The 18,624-nt window shown below is 43.2% G+C and overlaps 1 protein-coding gene across 2 annotated transcripts in view; it reads right to left on the reverse strand.

The window, feature by feature from the left end:
- Positions 1-18,624, reverse strand: part of kirrel3l (kirre like nephrin family adhesion molecule 3, like) — a 33,268-nt gene that overhangs the window by 2,884 nt on the left and 11,760 nt on the right. For both annotated transcript variants that reach the window (XM_020937377.2, XM_055164330.1), the window contains exons 2-11: positions 9,554-9,709; positions 8,930-9,079; positions 6,701-6,858; positions 5,033-5,183; positions 4,114-4,219; positions 3,715-3,863; positions 3,495-3,622; positions 1,835-1,961; positions 1,628-1,728; positions 472-670 (exon numbers count right to left, since the gene is read on the reverse strand). In XM_020937377.2, the coding sequence (XP_020793036.1) occupies positions 472-670; positions 1,628-1,728; positions 1,835-1,961; positions 3,495-3,622; positions 3,715-3,863; positions 4,114-4,219; positions 5,033-5,183; positions 6,701-6,858; positions 8,930-9,079; positions 9,554-9,709 (1,425 nt within the window). The remainder of the gene's footprint in view (positions 1-471; positions 671-1,627; positions 1,729-1,834; positions 1,962-3,494; positions 3,623-3,714; positions 3,864-4,113; positions 4,220-5,032; positions 5,184-6,700; positions 6,859-8,929; positions 9,080-9,553; positions 9,710-18,624) is intronic.

Here is an 18,624-nt window from a genome sequence, read left to right on the forward strand (position 1 = left end):
GGTAATAAGGCCTGACATGCAATGAAGCAATAGACAGTAATCTAATTAGAGATTCCAGGAGATACCACTAGCCATTTCTCCGGAGACCCCACTCCACAGCCTTGATGTAAATTACTGCTGAAGACCTTTTTTGGTGTCTGCCGCAACAAAGGCTCATAATACAACAGTGTGTAGTAGCAGTGGCTAATTCTCACATGACCTAATGGGGCAGGGATGCTGGGCTGGGCTCAGTTACAGTGATACATAATATGAGCGTCACCACAAACACATGTGGTTTCCTTTAATTGACTTTTGCCCCTAATCAATATCTATGTTATGGGGCAAACATATTCATTAAAGGAGCCATCTGCTGATTAAATCAAATCGATTAGAGGAGTATAATTAAGATAAGCACAGGACGAGCCTGGTGCTTCCACTTAATCTGGCCTCTTCGCCACTCTGAGTATTAGTAAAACAGATAGGGTGATGTACCTTGCTCCTTTAGTGTAACTAGAGCTGTGCCGGTGCCAAATCGGTTCCAGGCGGTGCAGTTGTAGCGCATCTGGAAATCCTGCGCCAAAGTCTCGGACAGCACAAGTGTCGACACCACCCCGACACTGCTGGTGACTGTGTGCACCGAATAACGACCAGAAGAGCCCGAGGACAGAGTCATGTCTCCAAAAGTCCACACCTAATGAGGGGAGCAACAGGGAGTTAGTCACATCTTTAAAGAAGACACATGCTTTTTTTTCAAATAGGTAATTATTTTACATTTTGTTCATTTTTAAATAACATTTTGATCTAAAACATCTTAGGAGTAGAGACAGGGTCATAGACTGAAAGGCCTCAACTTAACTTGTATGACCCTGAGTCTGAATCTGAAAGTAAATAGTGGGTAGAAATAGTAAGTAGTAAGTAAAAAGTAAGTAGTGGGTGGAAATAGAAAGTAAGTGAAAACCAAACTTTTTCTGAGCACTCGTCCCTCGGACAATACAGGATTATTCAAACTTGCATAATTATTATAACATGGTTCAAGTAGATTTTACATAATGCGCCCCAACAACAGCTGTCATGAGTTCTAGCACAGGTAGCTGTTTATCTTTACATCCTCACTATACGCTACTCTCTCCGCCCTCCCTCTGCTGACCTCTGAGCGGCTCTACCACTGACATAGCTCACGGGCTCATGTTTAAGCTGCCTCCCACGTGTGCCCTGTGGGTGAGGCCTAAGGAGGGTTTGCTCACTGCAGTATGAAATAAGGCTGCTGTGTGCTGTCTCCAGCTCAGGGCCAGTAGGGCACCTGTCTCTCACTCCTCCTCACACCCTAATTATCCCCTCTCAGCCCAGTGTATGCTCTGCGGTTCAGTGGGGTCAACTGAGTGATGCCTCCTGGGCCGCTAATTGAATGCACTTTGGCTAAAACCTGCTGGAAACCTGTCTCCTGCAGCTCTTCTTGGCACTAGTGTCTTTTCAGTGAAAGTTAGCGCAATTACAGTTGTGAATAAGTGTCTGTTTGTTAGTGGGTGAGATGTGAAGGTAAGGTCAGGGGTAAAACCACATTGATTAGCCACTGTATAGCTGTGATGGCGTATGTGTAAGGTTCCCTTCATATAGAAAATGACTTGAAAAAAGAAGACGCGGCACTTACAATCTTATCAGGTGGGGGGCTGCTTCCCACTCTGCACTCCAGCTTGCCCTTGGAGTGCTTGATGGCGTGCTGTGTGGCATCTGCTGTGATGATAGGTGGGCCTGGTGCGAAGAACAAAGCGAATAGCAGAACAATGAAAACCCTATTAATATTACACAGCCATCACATGTTAATTCTACTGTATAGGTTTAAATAAACGCCACTAACCGTTTACAGTTAGAGTAACGTCTCTTTCTGCCACTCCAATCCGTGGTACAATGGCCTTGCACGTGTAGACCCCCGCATCCTCCTGGGTCACAGCCTTCAACTGCAAGGTGTTACTGTTACTGAGCACCTGGCGAGACAAGACAAGTGAGAAGTGAAAAAGGTGCATGAGCAAAGCTAATTCGACACGCGAGGACCTCTGCGTCGGCTGCAGTAAGGTGGGCTGGCCGCTGTAACTAATGCTAGTGTTTTTGAGTTTAATTTCATTGTGAAGAGCCTTAATCAGAGCATTAAGCACTCAGAGCGATCGTGCTGCTGGGAAGATTGTTGTAATTAAACAGTGGGGACGGATGGTCGCATAGCGTGGTGTGAGTGGGCCCTAGCCTTTGGAGTAGCCTCGCTCACTCAGTGCTCCTTAGCTCATTGATCCTGTCATTCCATCATGCTGTGATTAATCCTTTTACCCCCCCAACCCACCCAACCCACATACCCACACCCACACACACACACTCTCTCTCCTGCCACTGCTGCCCACATCACTCCCACTCTTCAATTTTTTATTTCAGCACACTTATGGAGTAACCCAATTAATCCATTACTTGTAGCGATGTGAGGGACAGTGGCAGTAGGCGGATTAGAAAAAAACTCCTGGCGTGATTTGCTCAGAAAGGCTAAAAGCTTTCACTCTTAAGGGCTGACAGCATCGCTTACGCCATCTTTTTTTACTGGGGTGTTTACTCCAGCACCACCTAAGAAATTATATTAGAAGCCCCTCTGATGTTACCAGTGATGGGACAAGCTAAGAGACTTTTATCGGATGATGTAGAGCTGCGATGGAAACGTCCAATTTGGTTTTTCTACCAAATTGATTTAGAGCAAATTAATGCTCAAGTGTCTAATGTGCTGGAAGCCTACATAGAAAGAAAATCTGGAGCAAAATAACTAATGCTGAGGTTTATAGAGGTGGAAAGAATATAGTGAATACCAGTACTGCAAAATTATATTACACCAGTAAACCTTGACAATATGTAACCACATACTACTGTAAATGTGATGGTGGTTTTCAGACTCTAGAAATTAATTATGCCATACTCCCAGATAGGGGCAAGAGCCTGATTGTCCTATTGATTACTTGGTATTCTCATAATAAATATCTTAAAGGTAAATACACACAGTCCCAGTCACTTAAATTAGTCACTAGACTCTTGAATTTGCTATATTATAACAAAAATCAACCATTTAACAGTATTAATTTGACCTTCTCCCAATCTGTATATCATCAAAAAACCCAGAAACTGAAGCAAAGGCAACTGTTCCTCAACACTGTATGAACTGATCTTTCCTTGCAAATTAACAAAATAAAGACTACCCCAAAATCTCTGTGTTTTCTGTTACTATCCAACTGAACACAAATGAATGATTGATGAATATATGGCAATGCTGCATGAATATGTCACAGGACAGTTTTCTGCCAGAGGCCTTGATCCCAGAGGGAGCATGAGAGAAGAGGTGTTGAAGCCTGAGCAACATGCGAGTGTGAAGGGGATGTGTGAGGGATTCATGCCTGTAGGCCCAGGACTCTCTGGGGGAAACAGTGTTGAAGCCTGGTGTTGAAGGGGCTTTGCTACCAAAATAAGGTGGCGACTAATGCACACTTCCTTACCACATTGGAGCCTTGCTTTGTCCAGGCCAGGGTCAGAGGAGGGTTCCCGGTCCAGGCACAAGTGAAGGCAGCGTCCATCCCCATATCCACTGTCATTGGCTTGGGCTCCGAGAGAAGTCTGGGGCCGACTGGGGTGAAGCAACATAGAGCAGCAACTAATCAATACATGCTTGGCTTTGAAAAATAGCATAAACAGAAAATCATGAAAAACGTAGCTTACACTGGACATCCACCAGAGTGCTAACATTGGTGCTGCCGACGGAGTTGGACACCTCACAGGAGACAGGGTCCGTGAAGAAGGAATAGTCAACTGTCACCTCCAGGCTGTCCCCGTTTGCCTCCTTAATGGGGACTCCTCCTTTAGACCACCTGGGACACACCAATAATCACATTATACACTTGCATTAGTTCGGGGAAGGCACTTAGCCAGGCGTGACAAAGTGGCTATTAGCTGATTCATGGCTCATGTCAATCTCAATCAAACTCTGCCAATCAAGCAGGCTATTTATCCTCTGCTCCACAACAAGCACATACTCGACCACAGTTCAAATGTGGCTTATCTAGCACAGGCTTAACAGTATGGACACATCTGCTGGCTAGGGCATATCCCCGTGTTTACCTGTATCCAGTGATCTCTGGGTTGGCCGAGGCAGAGCAGATAAAGAGGACCTTGGCTCCCTCCGTCACTGTCTGTGGCTGGACTGATAATGTCACTGCAGGAGGGTCTAAAGTAAAAAAGAAAATCACTTAGTATTAGGGCAAAAGGAAGAAATATAGATATGAATAATATTTTTACAACAATCTGTAAGTAGGTATAATGTTAATCTTTTTTGGTTGTTGACTAATATGATTAGTTCTTTTAAAATGTCACTCGTCACAAACAGAATTTAGTCGAATAGTTCGTAGCTATTTTAAGGGGCCCATATTAAGCAATTTTCTTATCTATGTTAAAAGGTTGTTTCCTCATCAAAACATACCTGAAGTTGTGTTTTGTTTCATTCACACATTTTTAACACACAATCCCTGCATATTTAGTTGCGAGTTCTTCTCGCAAACTGAAAACACTCCATCTTGTTCCGCCTTGTGATGTCATGTGGTAATACAAGAAGTCCTACACTGTGTTTTAAACTCCATACAATTTCACTAGAATCATTTGCATTATTTCAGACCTGGAATTGCCAATCTCTACTGAACAAAAGGTAAAAGGAGCTGTTAACTTAATGATGTACCACTTGATGGCATCACAAGGTGGAGCAGAGCATTTTGAGCTTTTAGCCTAATAATGCAGATTACTCAAACGTGTGAATGAAACAAAACAAAACTCCGGGCATGATTTTGGGGAGGAGACAACCTTTAATGCATGTTTATTGGTAAATTTCTATACAGGCCTAAAAATCCACCAATATGGCACTACCACTATGTTTTTATATTATATTTTAAAGAGTTAAGCCAAAGTAAAAATTCATTAGCATTTTGATAACTGGCTAATGCTAATTGGCTAATATCAAAGCCTTCTATAATCCCAGTAGTGTACTCACGCTGGACATTGATGGTGATGGATGTTTGGCGTCCCGCGGGGGCTGCTGGGTTGAGCACACGGCAGGTGTAGGTGCGTCCGGAATCACTGTCCTCCGGAACAATGGGAAGCATACTGACAGCTGACTCCCTCTTCCCGTCCTCCATTGGCGTCTACAATAAAACAATAAAAATGCACTTTATACCAGCATGTCGTCCGTGTAGTTTTACAGTTAAATACATTACTAATATCAAGTAATGTTAAGAACGTTTATGATACAACGTAGTAAGATGCTGTTTGAGAATGCATTTACAAAGCCCCCAGTGACACAATGAGTTCTATTTTTTAAGTGCAATGTATTAAAATTGCCATCTCCTTCTTTGACGTGGCTGTTAAATCATATATTTTACGACGCAGCTGGGAATATTGTGCTGGTCTCACATTTCTGAAAGTGTTCCCCGTCAGCGCTCCTTGTTTGTCATCATCTTTTAAATCTATTTACTGCTCCCAGAAATCAATACACCTAAGTGAGGAAAGGTGTAGATTCCCAAGATGTGGCTTACTGCTTTCTGACTGAAACACATATCAACGTCTCGCATGTAAAAGCGTGAATGCCACTCTGGCCAAAGACTTTTGTTTACTGGATGCACATGTTTGGGAAAAGCAAGGGCAAGCTGAGCCTTCTCCCTGGTCACGTCAATGGACCCTTTCCCGACCACAGCTGGACGCAGAAAGTGTTTTTATGCTAGATTAAATCACATCGCTTCCTGTCACCACCTCGTGTGTAGAGTGCTTTCCATGTCCGCTACTCCTGACTGTTTTGAATGTTGCCATCACGCATCACTATTTTTCTTCCATTCTTCCTCCTCAGCCCCAGCCTCCTCCTATCACTTCTTCTTCTGCTTCTTCTCAGTGCAGGCTTCCTAAATGTACCGTTTAGCGTCGTTTAGCGTGGTCAGGGAGCATGAAAAATGTGACACTTTTTCCCAGCCGTGGCAAGCCTTACGCTCCGGCGCATTCCCATTGTATTTCTGCATTGTTGTGGCTGATTTCTCCTCCACAGAAAACTCTACTGTATGAAACACTCATGCCTGTCTGAGCTTTGGCATGCTCCAGTTGTGCTCTAGTGTGGCTGCATTAGTGAGCAGGGGGATAGACGGGGGAGGGGATGGGGGGGTGGAGGAGTGTGTGTGCATGTGGGGTGGGGGGGGTGAAAGCATACAGGAGGGGGGCTGAATGGGCAGGCAAAATCCAAAGGTGGCAAAATATCAGAGCAATATCAAAGACCATTAAAGGTAGATGGAAAAAAGGTCATTTTAAACAGGACATTATGCTCTAGACTGATTGACACATTTATTATTTTTATGTAATATATTTTTATAGAACATATTTTGTCTATTTTACTCATATTCTTAACTTACGTGGCTTTGGAAATTGCTCAAGATGTAGGTTTTTAAATCCAACATTTGCTTAATATGTTTCCAGTGCATCAAAGCTGCAGTAGTGCATCAATTATTTAGTCAATAGAAAAATTTAATGTTGCTCATTCCCAGTAGATTCTCAAGTGTCTTTTTTCTATTCAAAATATATCATATTTTACTTAAAATTGTTAATTGCTATGGTAACTGTAACTCTTTCATCATTCTGCAACCCTTAAACATCAACGATTGAATGCTGCTTTTTTGTGTACCTTGGAGTAAATGGCTGTCTCCATGACTTCTCCGTCTCTGTACCAGGTGATTTCGGCTGCTGGTTTGGCTCCTGAGGCTTTGCAGGTGAGGTTGTGTGGTGTGTGGGCTTTGAGACGCACCACTGGACCGCCCTCCACCACCGGGTCTGATGGAGGAACTGCACAGAACAAAACAAATAAATACTTAGAACAAAAACTCATTCCAGCTCCAGACTCCTGTACGCTCTCACTGATATTGGACTGGAGTTGCTCTTAGCTCAGCAACAATAAATTGCTACAGCAACACCAACTACATATCCTAGGTTTTTCATCTTAACAGGTTGTGGATTAACAAACAATTGTCATTTATCAGAAAACATAAACAAATAAATATAAACCTTATTTTCTTTCTTGGGACAAGAAGTATTGCTCTATTTGCTCTTACTGTTGCAGAGTGATGTTTCAAGTGAATTGCTTATTTGTTCATTTATTTGCATGGTTTCGCACGCACCATTGGCAAGCCAAGCATGCCAGCCCTGATGAAGGCGCCTATCTCCCCGGCCAATAAGAGAAGGCGTAAACATGGAGTTTGTGCTGCCCTTTCTCGCTCTTTCCACCGAACCAATTTCACTGTGTGTATCTGAATTGTCAGAGGTCCTTCCGCTGCCGCGCTACGGACACTAATGGAATCCGAGCGCTAGGTGATTTTAATTTCCATGCCGATTCCCCTGACTGCACTCCTGCGTTGACTCCTTTGACTGTGCCGGATTGCTTTGGTGTCGTCTGGCCACATTGATTCGCACACACACTAAACAGCCCTTTTCAACCCCTGTGTCCACACACAATCATGGGGTCTAAAGCAATGCATCTGATTCATTTTATGTAGATGTAACATTTGCGAGCCAGGCTTTTATAGAGCTTTAAATGGGATTTTAAGTGGCATTATCAACTTTTGTTCCAGCCTCCACGTGGGCATCTTTGACTCATTGTGTGGGCAGTGGATGACCAGTCTGCCTGAGGACCTTTGCTTTTTTGCAGTGACACTAAACTTTTGAAAGGTGGGCAGCCTCAGATGATCCCACAAAGCATAATCACAAACGGCTTGCCTTTCCATGGCAACCCCATCTGTGGCACTCATCTCTGACTACATGAACTGGCACCTTAATGCCAACAGCTTGACTCAAGGACAACACACTCTGCTATAAGAGCCTTGTAATTCGTCCGAGTCTACCCCTCTTCAAGCTCGTAAGCAAATATAAACACAATTGACAGGTTTAATTAATAGACTGATGTTCCTTTACATGCCAGCAGATGCCAGCAGTGCTATGCCACATCCATCTCCCAGAGGACCTTCCTCCCCTCACCCCTCACTCACTATCTCTCTCTCTCTCTCCTTCGTTGGAAGTCCCACATGAAGAAGTAGATCACTCACATCATGTTAATGTAAAAAGCGCAGTGCAGCTGACAAATGTTGTGGCTCATTGTAAAATGTGCTAACAGTGCAAACCCTGACTTTCAAGTGACGCGGAGAGTCATTTGTGACTACAGCAATCACATTACCCCGGACGTCCACACCGCCGTGATTATCACTTCTGAGGCACAGGGACAGGCCATATTTTTCCAGAATCTCTTGGCTAAGCATTAATATGAGACATTAGGGGCGTGAACTTGGAAGAGATATTTGTCATGTTCCTCTGGTGAGTCAATGGTAAATAGTTTGTTGTTAATTGAGAAATCTAGTTGTTGTTGCACTGTGTAAAAGCGTACTGTAGGAAAGGGAATTAACTGTCACAACTTAAGTTTGAAATAAAATCAAAATGACTCTGAAAACGTCTGCCAAGACTTGTCTCACTTAACAGTATTATATATTTAATGACAAGAGACCTAGGCTCACAATCACATACATTTTAGTTCAGGGAAAAAGCTTTTACTACACAAACCAAAACAACCAAACAATTAGTCCTTGTAATCAGCAAAGTCTGAGCCTCAAAATAAATAAAAAAAACTCTTTATATTAACCTAAACCATGTTAAATATAATTTTATATATGAATGCTTTATTAAATCTATGTCTGTTATATAACCATATAAACACATAAAAAATCTGTATTTACTAAAGCATTGGTTCCACACCTCACTACTGCACAGTGCTGTAGGTATAGTCAATACCCTTGTGAGCTGTAATGAAGACACTGCCTTGATTGGCTGCCTGTCCTCCACAAAGGCGTGCTGTGTAGATCATGTTTCTTACCTAGTACAGTGAGTTTGGCACGGTGGGAGCGCAGTCCTGCCTGTGTAGCCTGACACTCATACACCGCGTCATCCGCCAACTCAGCCGAATCGATCAGCAAGCTGTGCTCGCCTGATAGTGGGTCGCCCATTAAGGAGTAGCGTGTCCATCCTGCATGAAGCCAACAAGGCGAAAGACATTAGAGAGGCAAACAAACCATAATAAACATATAAGGAACTGACGTGTGCCTACAACAAGAGAGGAAAAATAGACAGAAAGCTCATTATGGCGGCATTATGAGGTGGAATACAAAATAAAGCTGGGATGTTAAGGTCAAGAGGAACCCTCACTGCTTTCTCTCCACTTCTAAGCACATTTAAATGCCAAGATGTGACAAGAAACAATTGATTATCTACCTTCTTACAAGACTCTTAAAATGCTAAAGAATAAATTAAAGTTTGGTCTGCGCAGCTGTGGTCTGCCTTCATGCAGTACATTGCTCTCTCCATTCATTTGTGTAAAACCTTAACAGTTGACAGAGGAGGCAGTGTTTCTAATGAGATGTGGCATTGATCGCAACAAGACAGAGCGAGATGGGGGAAGCAATAACGCCGGTGTAGTGAAGACAAACGGATAGTGTAGTACCTGGTAAATCTCGTTCTCCTCCTAATGCCAAGCCATCTTTGGTCCATTGCACCATCCCTCTGTAGCCCACAATGACACAGGGCAGCGTCACTGACTGGCCCGCAACCACCACTTGGTCCTGGGGCTGCTGGGAGAAGTAGGCTGCTTTGGAGGCCCCTGGAAGAAAGAGCGAAAAAGCAATGTGAATATAGTATTTAGTAAGTATGAATCAAAAGAAGCGTCATGAAAGAGCAACCTGCTTGTCTCGTAGAAATTATTGCTTTGCCAGGAATGTTCCGTGGTATTGTCTCACACTTGTCTGTACTGGATTTATTGATAAAAAGTAGGTAGCATGGTAATGTTGTTCTGCTCGTCTTCACAGGGACAGGTGTTATGCCAAACTTACATTGTGTACCTTCGAGATATAGGACAAAAAAATTCAATAAACTAACTCCAATCTGTAAAATAAGTCATATTGATTTTGAGATGCTTGGTGAGTTTATTGAATGTAGTTATGAATTTTTGAATAGAACCATCGTGGAAACAACTGGACCTTCTTTTAGACATAACTTTATAGCAAAGTGGGCTGCAAAGTTCCCTGTATATTAAGTACAAACTGATGTTAACACAACCTGAAATGCATAAAATAACACGTCATTGTGGATTCTAACACGCTCCGACGGGATGGATGTAGCGAACATGTGAAAACTGTGGCTTCTTGAGTCAGCAGCGCCTCATAAGTTATTTAACTCTTTTCCAACACCATATGGTTATCTGCGTGTTGGCATGAAGCAAAGCGCCATCTCGGGAGGAAAATCTGCCTGTCGTGCTTGTGCGGGTGCTTTTTAGTAAAAATGGATGTTAAACAATCAAAACTCCATTAAAGTTCCCCCGGGATCCATCCTTTTGAGGCTGCTAGGAAAATTCAACCGAGACACACCTGCTGCTGCTTGGGCTCTGTGTTTAAGTGCGCTTAGCTTACTGAGGAGTCTCGCCGGATTGGTTGGTCTGGCTTCACACACAGGAACAAGGAACGCAGCATGAATACGGATCCGGCGCCTCAACAGTTTGTGCCTCTATATGCTAAAGATTGAGCATTACAAACCCTACTGGCAGGAGAAAGATGGCAGCGCTCCAGAGGTAACTAATCCACACGAGGAAGGTAGAAGGAGTGCATGGTTGGTTATCGAAGTGGGGAGCCTGTGTGAGTCACTTGGGGGGGACTTAAACTCTTCTTTTTTTTACTTCTTTGTTGCATAGTGGAGAATTGTGGGGAAGCGGGACAGAGAAAGATAAAGAGCGTTCTATTCAGGCGGTGTTAAGCCCCCTCCCTCCTTGGCTTCTCTTGGTGGGAGCGCTTAAACAGACAGGCTTGGACACCCCTCACCCCTCCCTGTCCAGATCCAAGCAAAAGAAAGCTGCTGAAAAGGAGGGCAACATACGGCAGCCAGAGACGCGCTATTGTCCCCTTGTCCCACTCTTTTAATAGGCCTCTTCATTTCTAATCAATCCTGCTAAATGCAAGTTTAATAGCTTTTCAATAGGAGCTTTTCCCCCCAGAGGGTAGCTGGGATTTTCTCTCGCACTTCTCTCACCCCTGTTCTCGTTCCCAGCTCTACCCCCTCTCTTTCTTACTCCATTCTCTCCAGTTTTCTTTGGTTTACAAAAGTGCACGTATGGGGGGGGGTCTTTGAAAGGTTGTTGGTGGAGTTTATTCCCGACTCAATTATCCACTTCATCTTGGGGCACACAGTGAACTTAACCCTGCCCTGTATCCCCTAGCCCCTGCACCCTATACTCCCTCTGCAAAAAGCAATACAGCTAAGTGAACTCAAAGATCTCTGGATGTTTATTTAAACTTTCTCTAACCGAAGACCCTAGTAGAGATGTGTAAACATTAAATAGTACTTTTCAACACACAACAATTTTATAGCTTTCCAATACACTTCTTATGTAGTCTTCGCAAAGATTGCAAAGTTCACTCTATACTGTATACGCACCCTGCTAGATGGATCAAAAGGGACCAATTTAAAAACTTGAAATGAGAAATGAAGCAGGCTATTACATGTTTAGCGGAGGCTGGCATTTCCTCCTCACAGCCAGAGAAGTGTCGTTGCTCCAGTCACAGTTAATCTTTTGGGAATTTATACACTTTTTACCCACAATAGTGCAAAACATCAATTGCAATTAAGCATCTCGCCTGGAGTAACTAAATGTTTACAATGATAATAATAACTCCGCTGTGTAGCCTGATTGTTTTGATGGATTACATGCTCAGAATTGTTGTCTTTGCTTCACCCACGTGCAATTTTGCATGCTCACATATGGCAATTATCATCGCTCACAGTCTCATGCATACGTCATGTTACAAATATAAAGTACCCAGTTCGCCGCGTACATCCATTGGCGCTCTTATTGAAAATGCTCTACAGAACATCTCCACTGGCTAATGACTCATGCCAGATTCCTTAATTCCTCCTTGCTGAATTAGACAATTCTTTGACGGTGTATTAGCAGCTTAATTACATGAATACATTTCTGATGGAGAGAGAGAGCGAGGGAGGAATGGAACAGAAAGTAGGCAAAGAAAAAGTGCAGAATAAATGGGGAAATGTGGGTGTGAAAGGACATGCTGTGCTGCAGAAACATACACAAACATGGCCCTGGATCCACCACAGTCTTGGTATGAGCTGCTCCTGTTGGCTAGAAATGAATCAAAAAAGGGCTACAGTCTCTGTGAAATTCACATATTTTTCCCTCTTTGACTTTGTTTACCACAACACTGCAATGTGGCTGTATTTAATATATCGCAGGAACTTACTAAAATACTTAAACGTGCACAGGGTAACTTTAATGGTGGAGGGTCCTATGTGGTTGTCTTCATGGAGATGTTATTGCTTTGTCTTGAATGTTCCACAGTACTGCCTTGACTCAATGTGTTTTTATTGACTTAAAAAAACAAAAACAAAACATTCTTACTATGAGTGGGCTTGCCTCTCCACAGATCTGATCCTGTACCTTGGCCTTGTGGCATCACTTGCTGATAAATATGTGTAATGCCATACTCGGAAACACTTGCAAGCAAACGCACTAACTTAACTCTTCATGGGGTGAAGCTTATAACTCCACCAGAAAAGTTACACAGTGCACCTTTAAGGTAAAATTAGCATATAGGCAAGGGGATAGGGCTTATAGTCAGCTGTAATCAGAAATAAATGGTTTAAACATGAAACAAGAGCTTTCGACTTGTGTATCTAATTCCTAGCATTGGGCAGTGGTTGGCGTCAAATATTCTGGAAAAAAATCTCAATTTATAGAGACATGGAGCTAGCACAAAGACTTCAGGTGATCAAGATGAATTATAGTTGCATTATAGTGAAGTGAAGATTCTACCAGCTCCCTACGGGGATTGTATTTTCTCATTACAAAAATTCTTACCTTCCTCAGAGCGGGTATATGCATTTCTATCCCTCAGTAACAAGGTCAAAACATTCGGCCGGATACATTTTAATCCGGATTTCTCAAAGTGGAATATCGTTTCACGCCGACGGTGCACACAGGGCTAAGTTTGCCTAAATGTGTATGCGTTTATGCTTTATAGTGAGAGCTGACTCTGCATGTCGTCTTGGTTTAGCACATCCAAGTGTGAGGCATTTGCATGTGTCACTGAGCAGACACAGAAGCAACAAATCATAGCTACAGTTGTTTCTTTGATTTTTAATTTGTATCTAACTACATGAAGGTATTAATTTCGCTACTTGTTTGTGGAATTTAATGTGTTATGTTCATTAGACATATTGCCCTTAGTTTTTGCTCATAAAATTACTCACACGGCCTTGTATTTTAATGATTTATACAAGCTGATTTGAATAGTTTATACATTTTTGGTAATCCTTATTAGGCAGGGAAGTAAGCAGCATGAAATGGGGCAAAAAGAGGGGAGAAACTTTCAAGAAATGATCAGGGCCTATAGCAAAAGTTCCCAAAACAACCCTTGACCATCGTGCTACAGTTTCCATTACTCTACCAATGAAGATAAAACATAAGAGCTGGAAAAGCATACTTGACAATTGAGTTATTATTGACATACTAACTTCAGCCAGTCAGTCACATGGGTAGGGCTAAGTGCAAACCGGGACTTGGACATAACCTATTAAAGAGCTTTTACAACCGCACTAAACCCATGCTCTCTCCTTCCATCCCGACTGATACAGAGGCATGGGCACGGATCAGGCAGAGACGGACAGATGTCAGCAATGATCCATCCACATCTGCACATCTGCCTCCAGTGAATTAAATTGAAACAGTCACTCCGTATGTGTGTAACGGGGCTAAACCCAGAGAAAGCTAGTGCTACTACAAATGACCTTTAGATGAAAATGTGGATTTAACATGCGCGCTACTCATTATCAAGTCGTAGTCGTTATAATGGGACAGACTAAAATAGGCTTAAAACTCACTCGAAACTACTTGTGATATGGTTTGGAGAGGATGGGCGATGCTCTGTATTAGTTTTTATGTACTCGATGTCCATTTTAGCATGTTTTTACAATAGCACTTAACGCTATACATAAAAGATACTGTTTCCGCCCTCATCTTCATCCAATCTTGTAGAGTCTATAATATAAGTGCTCTCAACTCGACTGGACAATTTGCTTCACGCAGGAATAATTCAGAACTGTTCGGAAAAAACGCTAGTGGTTGGTATCTGCTATTGGAGAGGGGAATCGGGTGCCCAGCTGCTAAGACTCCTCCACAATGAGAGGGGAGAAAATGAGCTGGAGAAAGAGAGAGGCAAAAACAACAACACAAAACAATTGGCAAAAAGTGTCAAGCTTGGAATAAACAACCCCTTTCCCCAAATGCCATCCATTGTGCCTTGTCTCGATAAGGCTTCTAAATCGGGCTGGAAAATGCGTGCACCCTTTCTCTCTGTATGGAATTATTATCCCTTTGTTTTGAGCCGGCCTCTTTTGTCTTTCCTCTGCGCGTGCATTTATACAAACAGATAAAGTATTGCTGAGGTAGTTGAACTAGGGTCCCATGGGAGAAACTTTGCGCCCATCTTCCCGTTTGAGCCGTCGACTAGGCTCATTAGCGTGACCCCCGGTGAACTTCTACATACTTTAGTGTCGGGAGCTTTCTATCAAAAGACCCCCTCTCTAACTTATCTGTAGTACATCCAACATATGTGTGATTATTCAACTCTATACCTTCACGACAATCATCTCACGCTCCAGCCAGCCACCCACGTTCACTATCCTTCTCTCCATTCTGGGTTTTTGTGCCCAAATTGGAGTCTAACAGCTTTTAAAGAGCTGTTTGCCGTGGTATAATCCTCCAAGCCTCCCCTCTCAGCCTTTATTCCATTGTGAAAATCTTGGCTCAGACTGCGACCCTTTTTACAAACTGGACCCGCTCATCCTCGCCCCCACCCTCCTCTCTCTTCCTCTCTCCTCCCTCTCCTCCAACACCCCACCCGGGCCTATTCCAGTCAATCCTTCTCCATCCGTTCACCATGATCCCTCAAATCAAGCACACACAGGCCACCACAAGCCCTCCCTGTTACTAATTGTTGATTTGCTTTCTCTTGCCGCCCGCTTTTCTCAGACTTGGTTTCAGCTGTCATCTCATGCCAGCCTCTCCTCTTTGCACTTCACTATCCACTGTCCTCGTTTCCCCCCCCCCTCTCTTCCTTGTTCTCTCCTTCTCTGCAACCCCCGGTGTGAAAATCACAGGGGTTTGTGTCAGCTTGTCAACACAACACTCAGGAAAGCACGGCACAGAGGAGAAAGAAGAAAAAAATAGTAAGAAAGAAGCCACTACATGTTCGAACGACCGGAAAAGTGAAGTATGGTAAAAATGGAAAAAGTGGGTTCCTGTCAGCGTCCAATTGCAAAGGGCCTTACAGAGGATTGATGGAATGGTGTAATCAGTCTGTCTGCTACCCTGTCACCACAAGGTTTTTTACCCTAGTGCACATGCGGGCAGGATCGCATGGTTGAGCAGTGGCACATCTTCTCTCCGGGTAGCTGCTATCACGGATGCGCTGGATGGGGTAATAGAGCGGTATGCATACAAGCCAAGTGAAAGGGAGAAAGTGCGACAGCCTATTTGACACAGCGAATATCCATGTGTACGCTTCAACCAGTCATCTGCAATACATACGCTGCTCCGCACAGTCCCATATCTGGAGGGGGTCTATGCGAGATGTAATTCCACCACAAACCCCCCCCTCCCTCCCCCCATTCCAAGGCCAGGAGGCAAAGGGCTGCAAGCTGACTCTGCGCGCAGACAGATAGCAAGTGACTAGGCTGGCTGGCAGGAAGACAGGAAATAAAAACGCATATATGTAAGAAAGAAAAAAAAATCCAAGGGGTGGATCACGAGGAGGTGGCAGTATGAAATTGTCTGTACACATCAGGACGGCGTGTTGACAAGATGTTGATTGAGCTCGTGTTGTCATTTCGCTCCCACTTACCCCCCGGTGTTTTAACTGCCAGACAGATGCTAGCTGGATCTGTGTCATGGCTCCAACCCTTTTCTGTCCAAGCCTCTCTTTCTATCTCTCTTCCCCTCTCCTTTTTCTCTCTGTCACTTCTTCCCTCCCCACTGTCTCTCTCCCATCCCCTGCCTTGTTTTCACCACTATTTGGACAGAAGGGCTTTCAGCGTAATTTACTATGCTTTTAAATCATTAACTTGTACGCTTGTGTTTTCTGAATGCCTGGCTTCAGTTTGTTTGCGTGTGGAAAGAAATATTATAACATGTAAGTGAATGGCAGCTTGAAAAGATGAGACATGAATATAAAAAAGTAGATCATTTGAGTCCCGGGCTGCAGACATGACAAGTAAACAAAACAAATAAACATAGGATAAATAATTGATGAAAAGTCCAAGACACAAGAGTGAAGAGCTAATGTAAAATTGCGATCGCTTGCTTTTTCTAAGAGCGTATGAAAACAAAGGGTTCCTCTGCATAGATTTGGTGCTGGGACTCAAAGCCCTGGGGTGTCAATTAATCTAGTCTGGGGATTTCAGGCCTACACTTGCTAATTGAGCCCAGTGGAGACCCCCTTGGCTTTCACAATAGGAAGTACCATGTTTTATAATTAATATTTTCCCTTCTTTATATTATTATATTTAATTAGAGTATAATGCGGTAAATGTATGCATCTCATTAGCTGTAAAGGGCTATGTCTATTGTTCAGTGCTGCTGCTGCTGGGTGATGGAGAGTCTTGTGGAGTAGCATTGATGATACACTGAAGTCACTGCTGCGCTTTTGTGTGTTCCTATAAAACACAGTATGCTCTATGGGAGTCTCATTAGTGTTGTTAATATGTGCTTTTTAAGGCTCAGAGGTTAATGCCCGCCTTACCTCCATCGCACTCACTAGAGCTGCCACTAATTTGATGCATAATTCTTCTTTGTCAACGACCGAGGAGAGATTCTATGGAGCAGCCAGCCGATCAAGCCACTGTTCTGAAGTCCGCATCCAACACAAAAACACTTTTAATTAAATCCTGCCTTTTTCTTCACAAGCCAGTTTGCACAAGATATATCTGAGCTGCTGGGTGTGCTGCAATCGCTCTGTCCCGAGAACATAACTCACAGCGATTAAACAAATTACCTGTAGTCCCAGGAGAGCCGCGAATCTACAACAAACAATAAGACTGTGATTCACTATAGTGCCACCTCAGACAGAGCACAAACACTAAACACTGGACATGGATTCATCAATGTCTGCCACCAACTTCCACAGCTCTGCACACAAACTTTAAATCCCACATCAATTTTACCTTTTCATCGCTTCTAAAATGATAACTGCAAGCCTCTCTCACATTGAAAAGGAACAAAAGCGTTACCTGCCAACCCCAATACACTACAAACTGCTTTGAGAAACAGAGGGAAAACGAGAAAACTCATTTCCTGAAACTCCATTTCTTAAGCGTTGATTAGTAAAGCAGCATAATTAGAGTGAAATGTGAAGTCAGGCTTTTTTCAGATTGCGCTGCTTCCTCAAGAAAAATCAGGCCATGATTAACGAATCAATGATTAATGAGCACGCTAATTAATCAATTAATTATTAAACAAGCACTCTGAACAAGAAACGAGAAAGATGAAGCCCAACAGTGGGTATAAGAGATGGTTTAGAATTGTGTTTTGAAAAGAAAGGATTTGGAAAAATATGCTTTGTTTGTTCTGTCGGTTTGTTTTGTCTTCTGTTACAGGGAAAGGATGGGGGTGGAGGAGGAAGATTTCTTGTTATGAAATTCTTAAGCCAATCAGCAACTTCACCTCCAAACAACTCTTTACACAAGCTGTGCAAAACTAGTAAACGGCATAATGAAAAACACAGATTTTCTTTTTCTTCTAGCTCTTTTTCTGGTGGAAAGAATAACCAACATTTTGACTTCTTTATAGTTCATAAGTTAAAAGTTGTGGAGTGTATGGATTTTAATAAGTTTGAGGCTGGATTTGTGGGTTGGAGCATTTCCAAATGCAGCTCCGGTGTGGTGTTCCTGTATTGGTCCATGGTGGGGGGCATAGTAAACGGGTGTGATGACACGATGACATAAAGCATGGAGAGGGAGAGCAGGGTGGCTGTGTGGTGTGCATTACAGTTTGTTGCATGAGACTGCATATCATTACAACCCACATTATACAGCAGATGGCCTTAATGTGTGTCCTAACTCTGCATAGTTTTATTTGGTCACACCGATGTTTGAAGAATGTCCGTATCCTACAAAAAAGTCTCCCAAAAGTGCTGAGGGTAACACTTAGCACCCTGCGTGTGTCTCCTCCCTGTCTTTAAGTAGGACGCCCCATCAATCTTTGATAATGTGCCGTGTGGGCCTCTCCTGTGCGACCAGCCTGACGAGACATCACAGCCACGACTGATGTATGAAACGAAATGCTACCACTGTAACTGTGATATACTGGACCTATTCGACTCAAGTCTGACCTTTTTTTTCATCAGATATTAATCGCTGCAGTGAAAGAATATACGTGTGATGCATCCCTCCCTCAGGATCTCCGCACACACCACTTTCCCTTTAAACCCTTTTACAAGTCGAATAATGGGCAGAGGG

This window comes from Boleophthalmus pectinirostris, unplaced genomic scaffold, assembly GCF_026225935.1.
Source record: "Boleophthalmus pectinirostris isolate CB_2022bp ecotype Guang Dong unplaced genomic scaffold, ASM2622593v1 HiC_scaffold_6, whole genome shotgun sequence".
In the NCBI taxonomy this organism is placed as follows: Eukaryota; Metazoa; Chordata; class Actinopteri; order Gobiiformes; family Gobiidae; genus Boleophthalmus; species Boleophthalmus pectinirostris.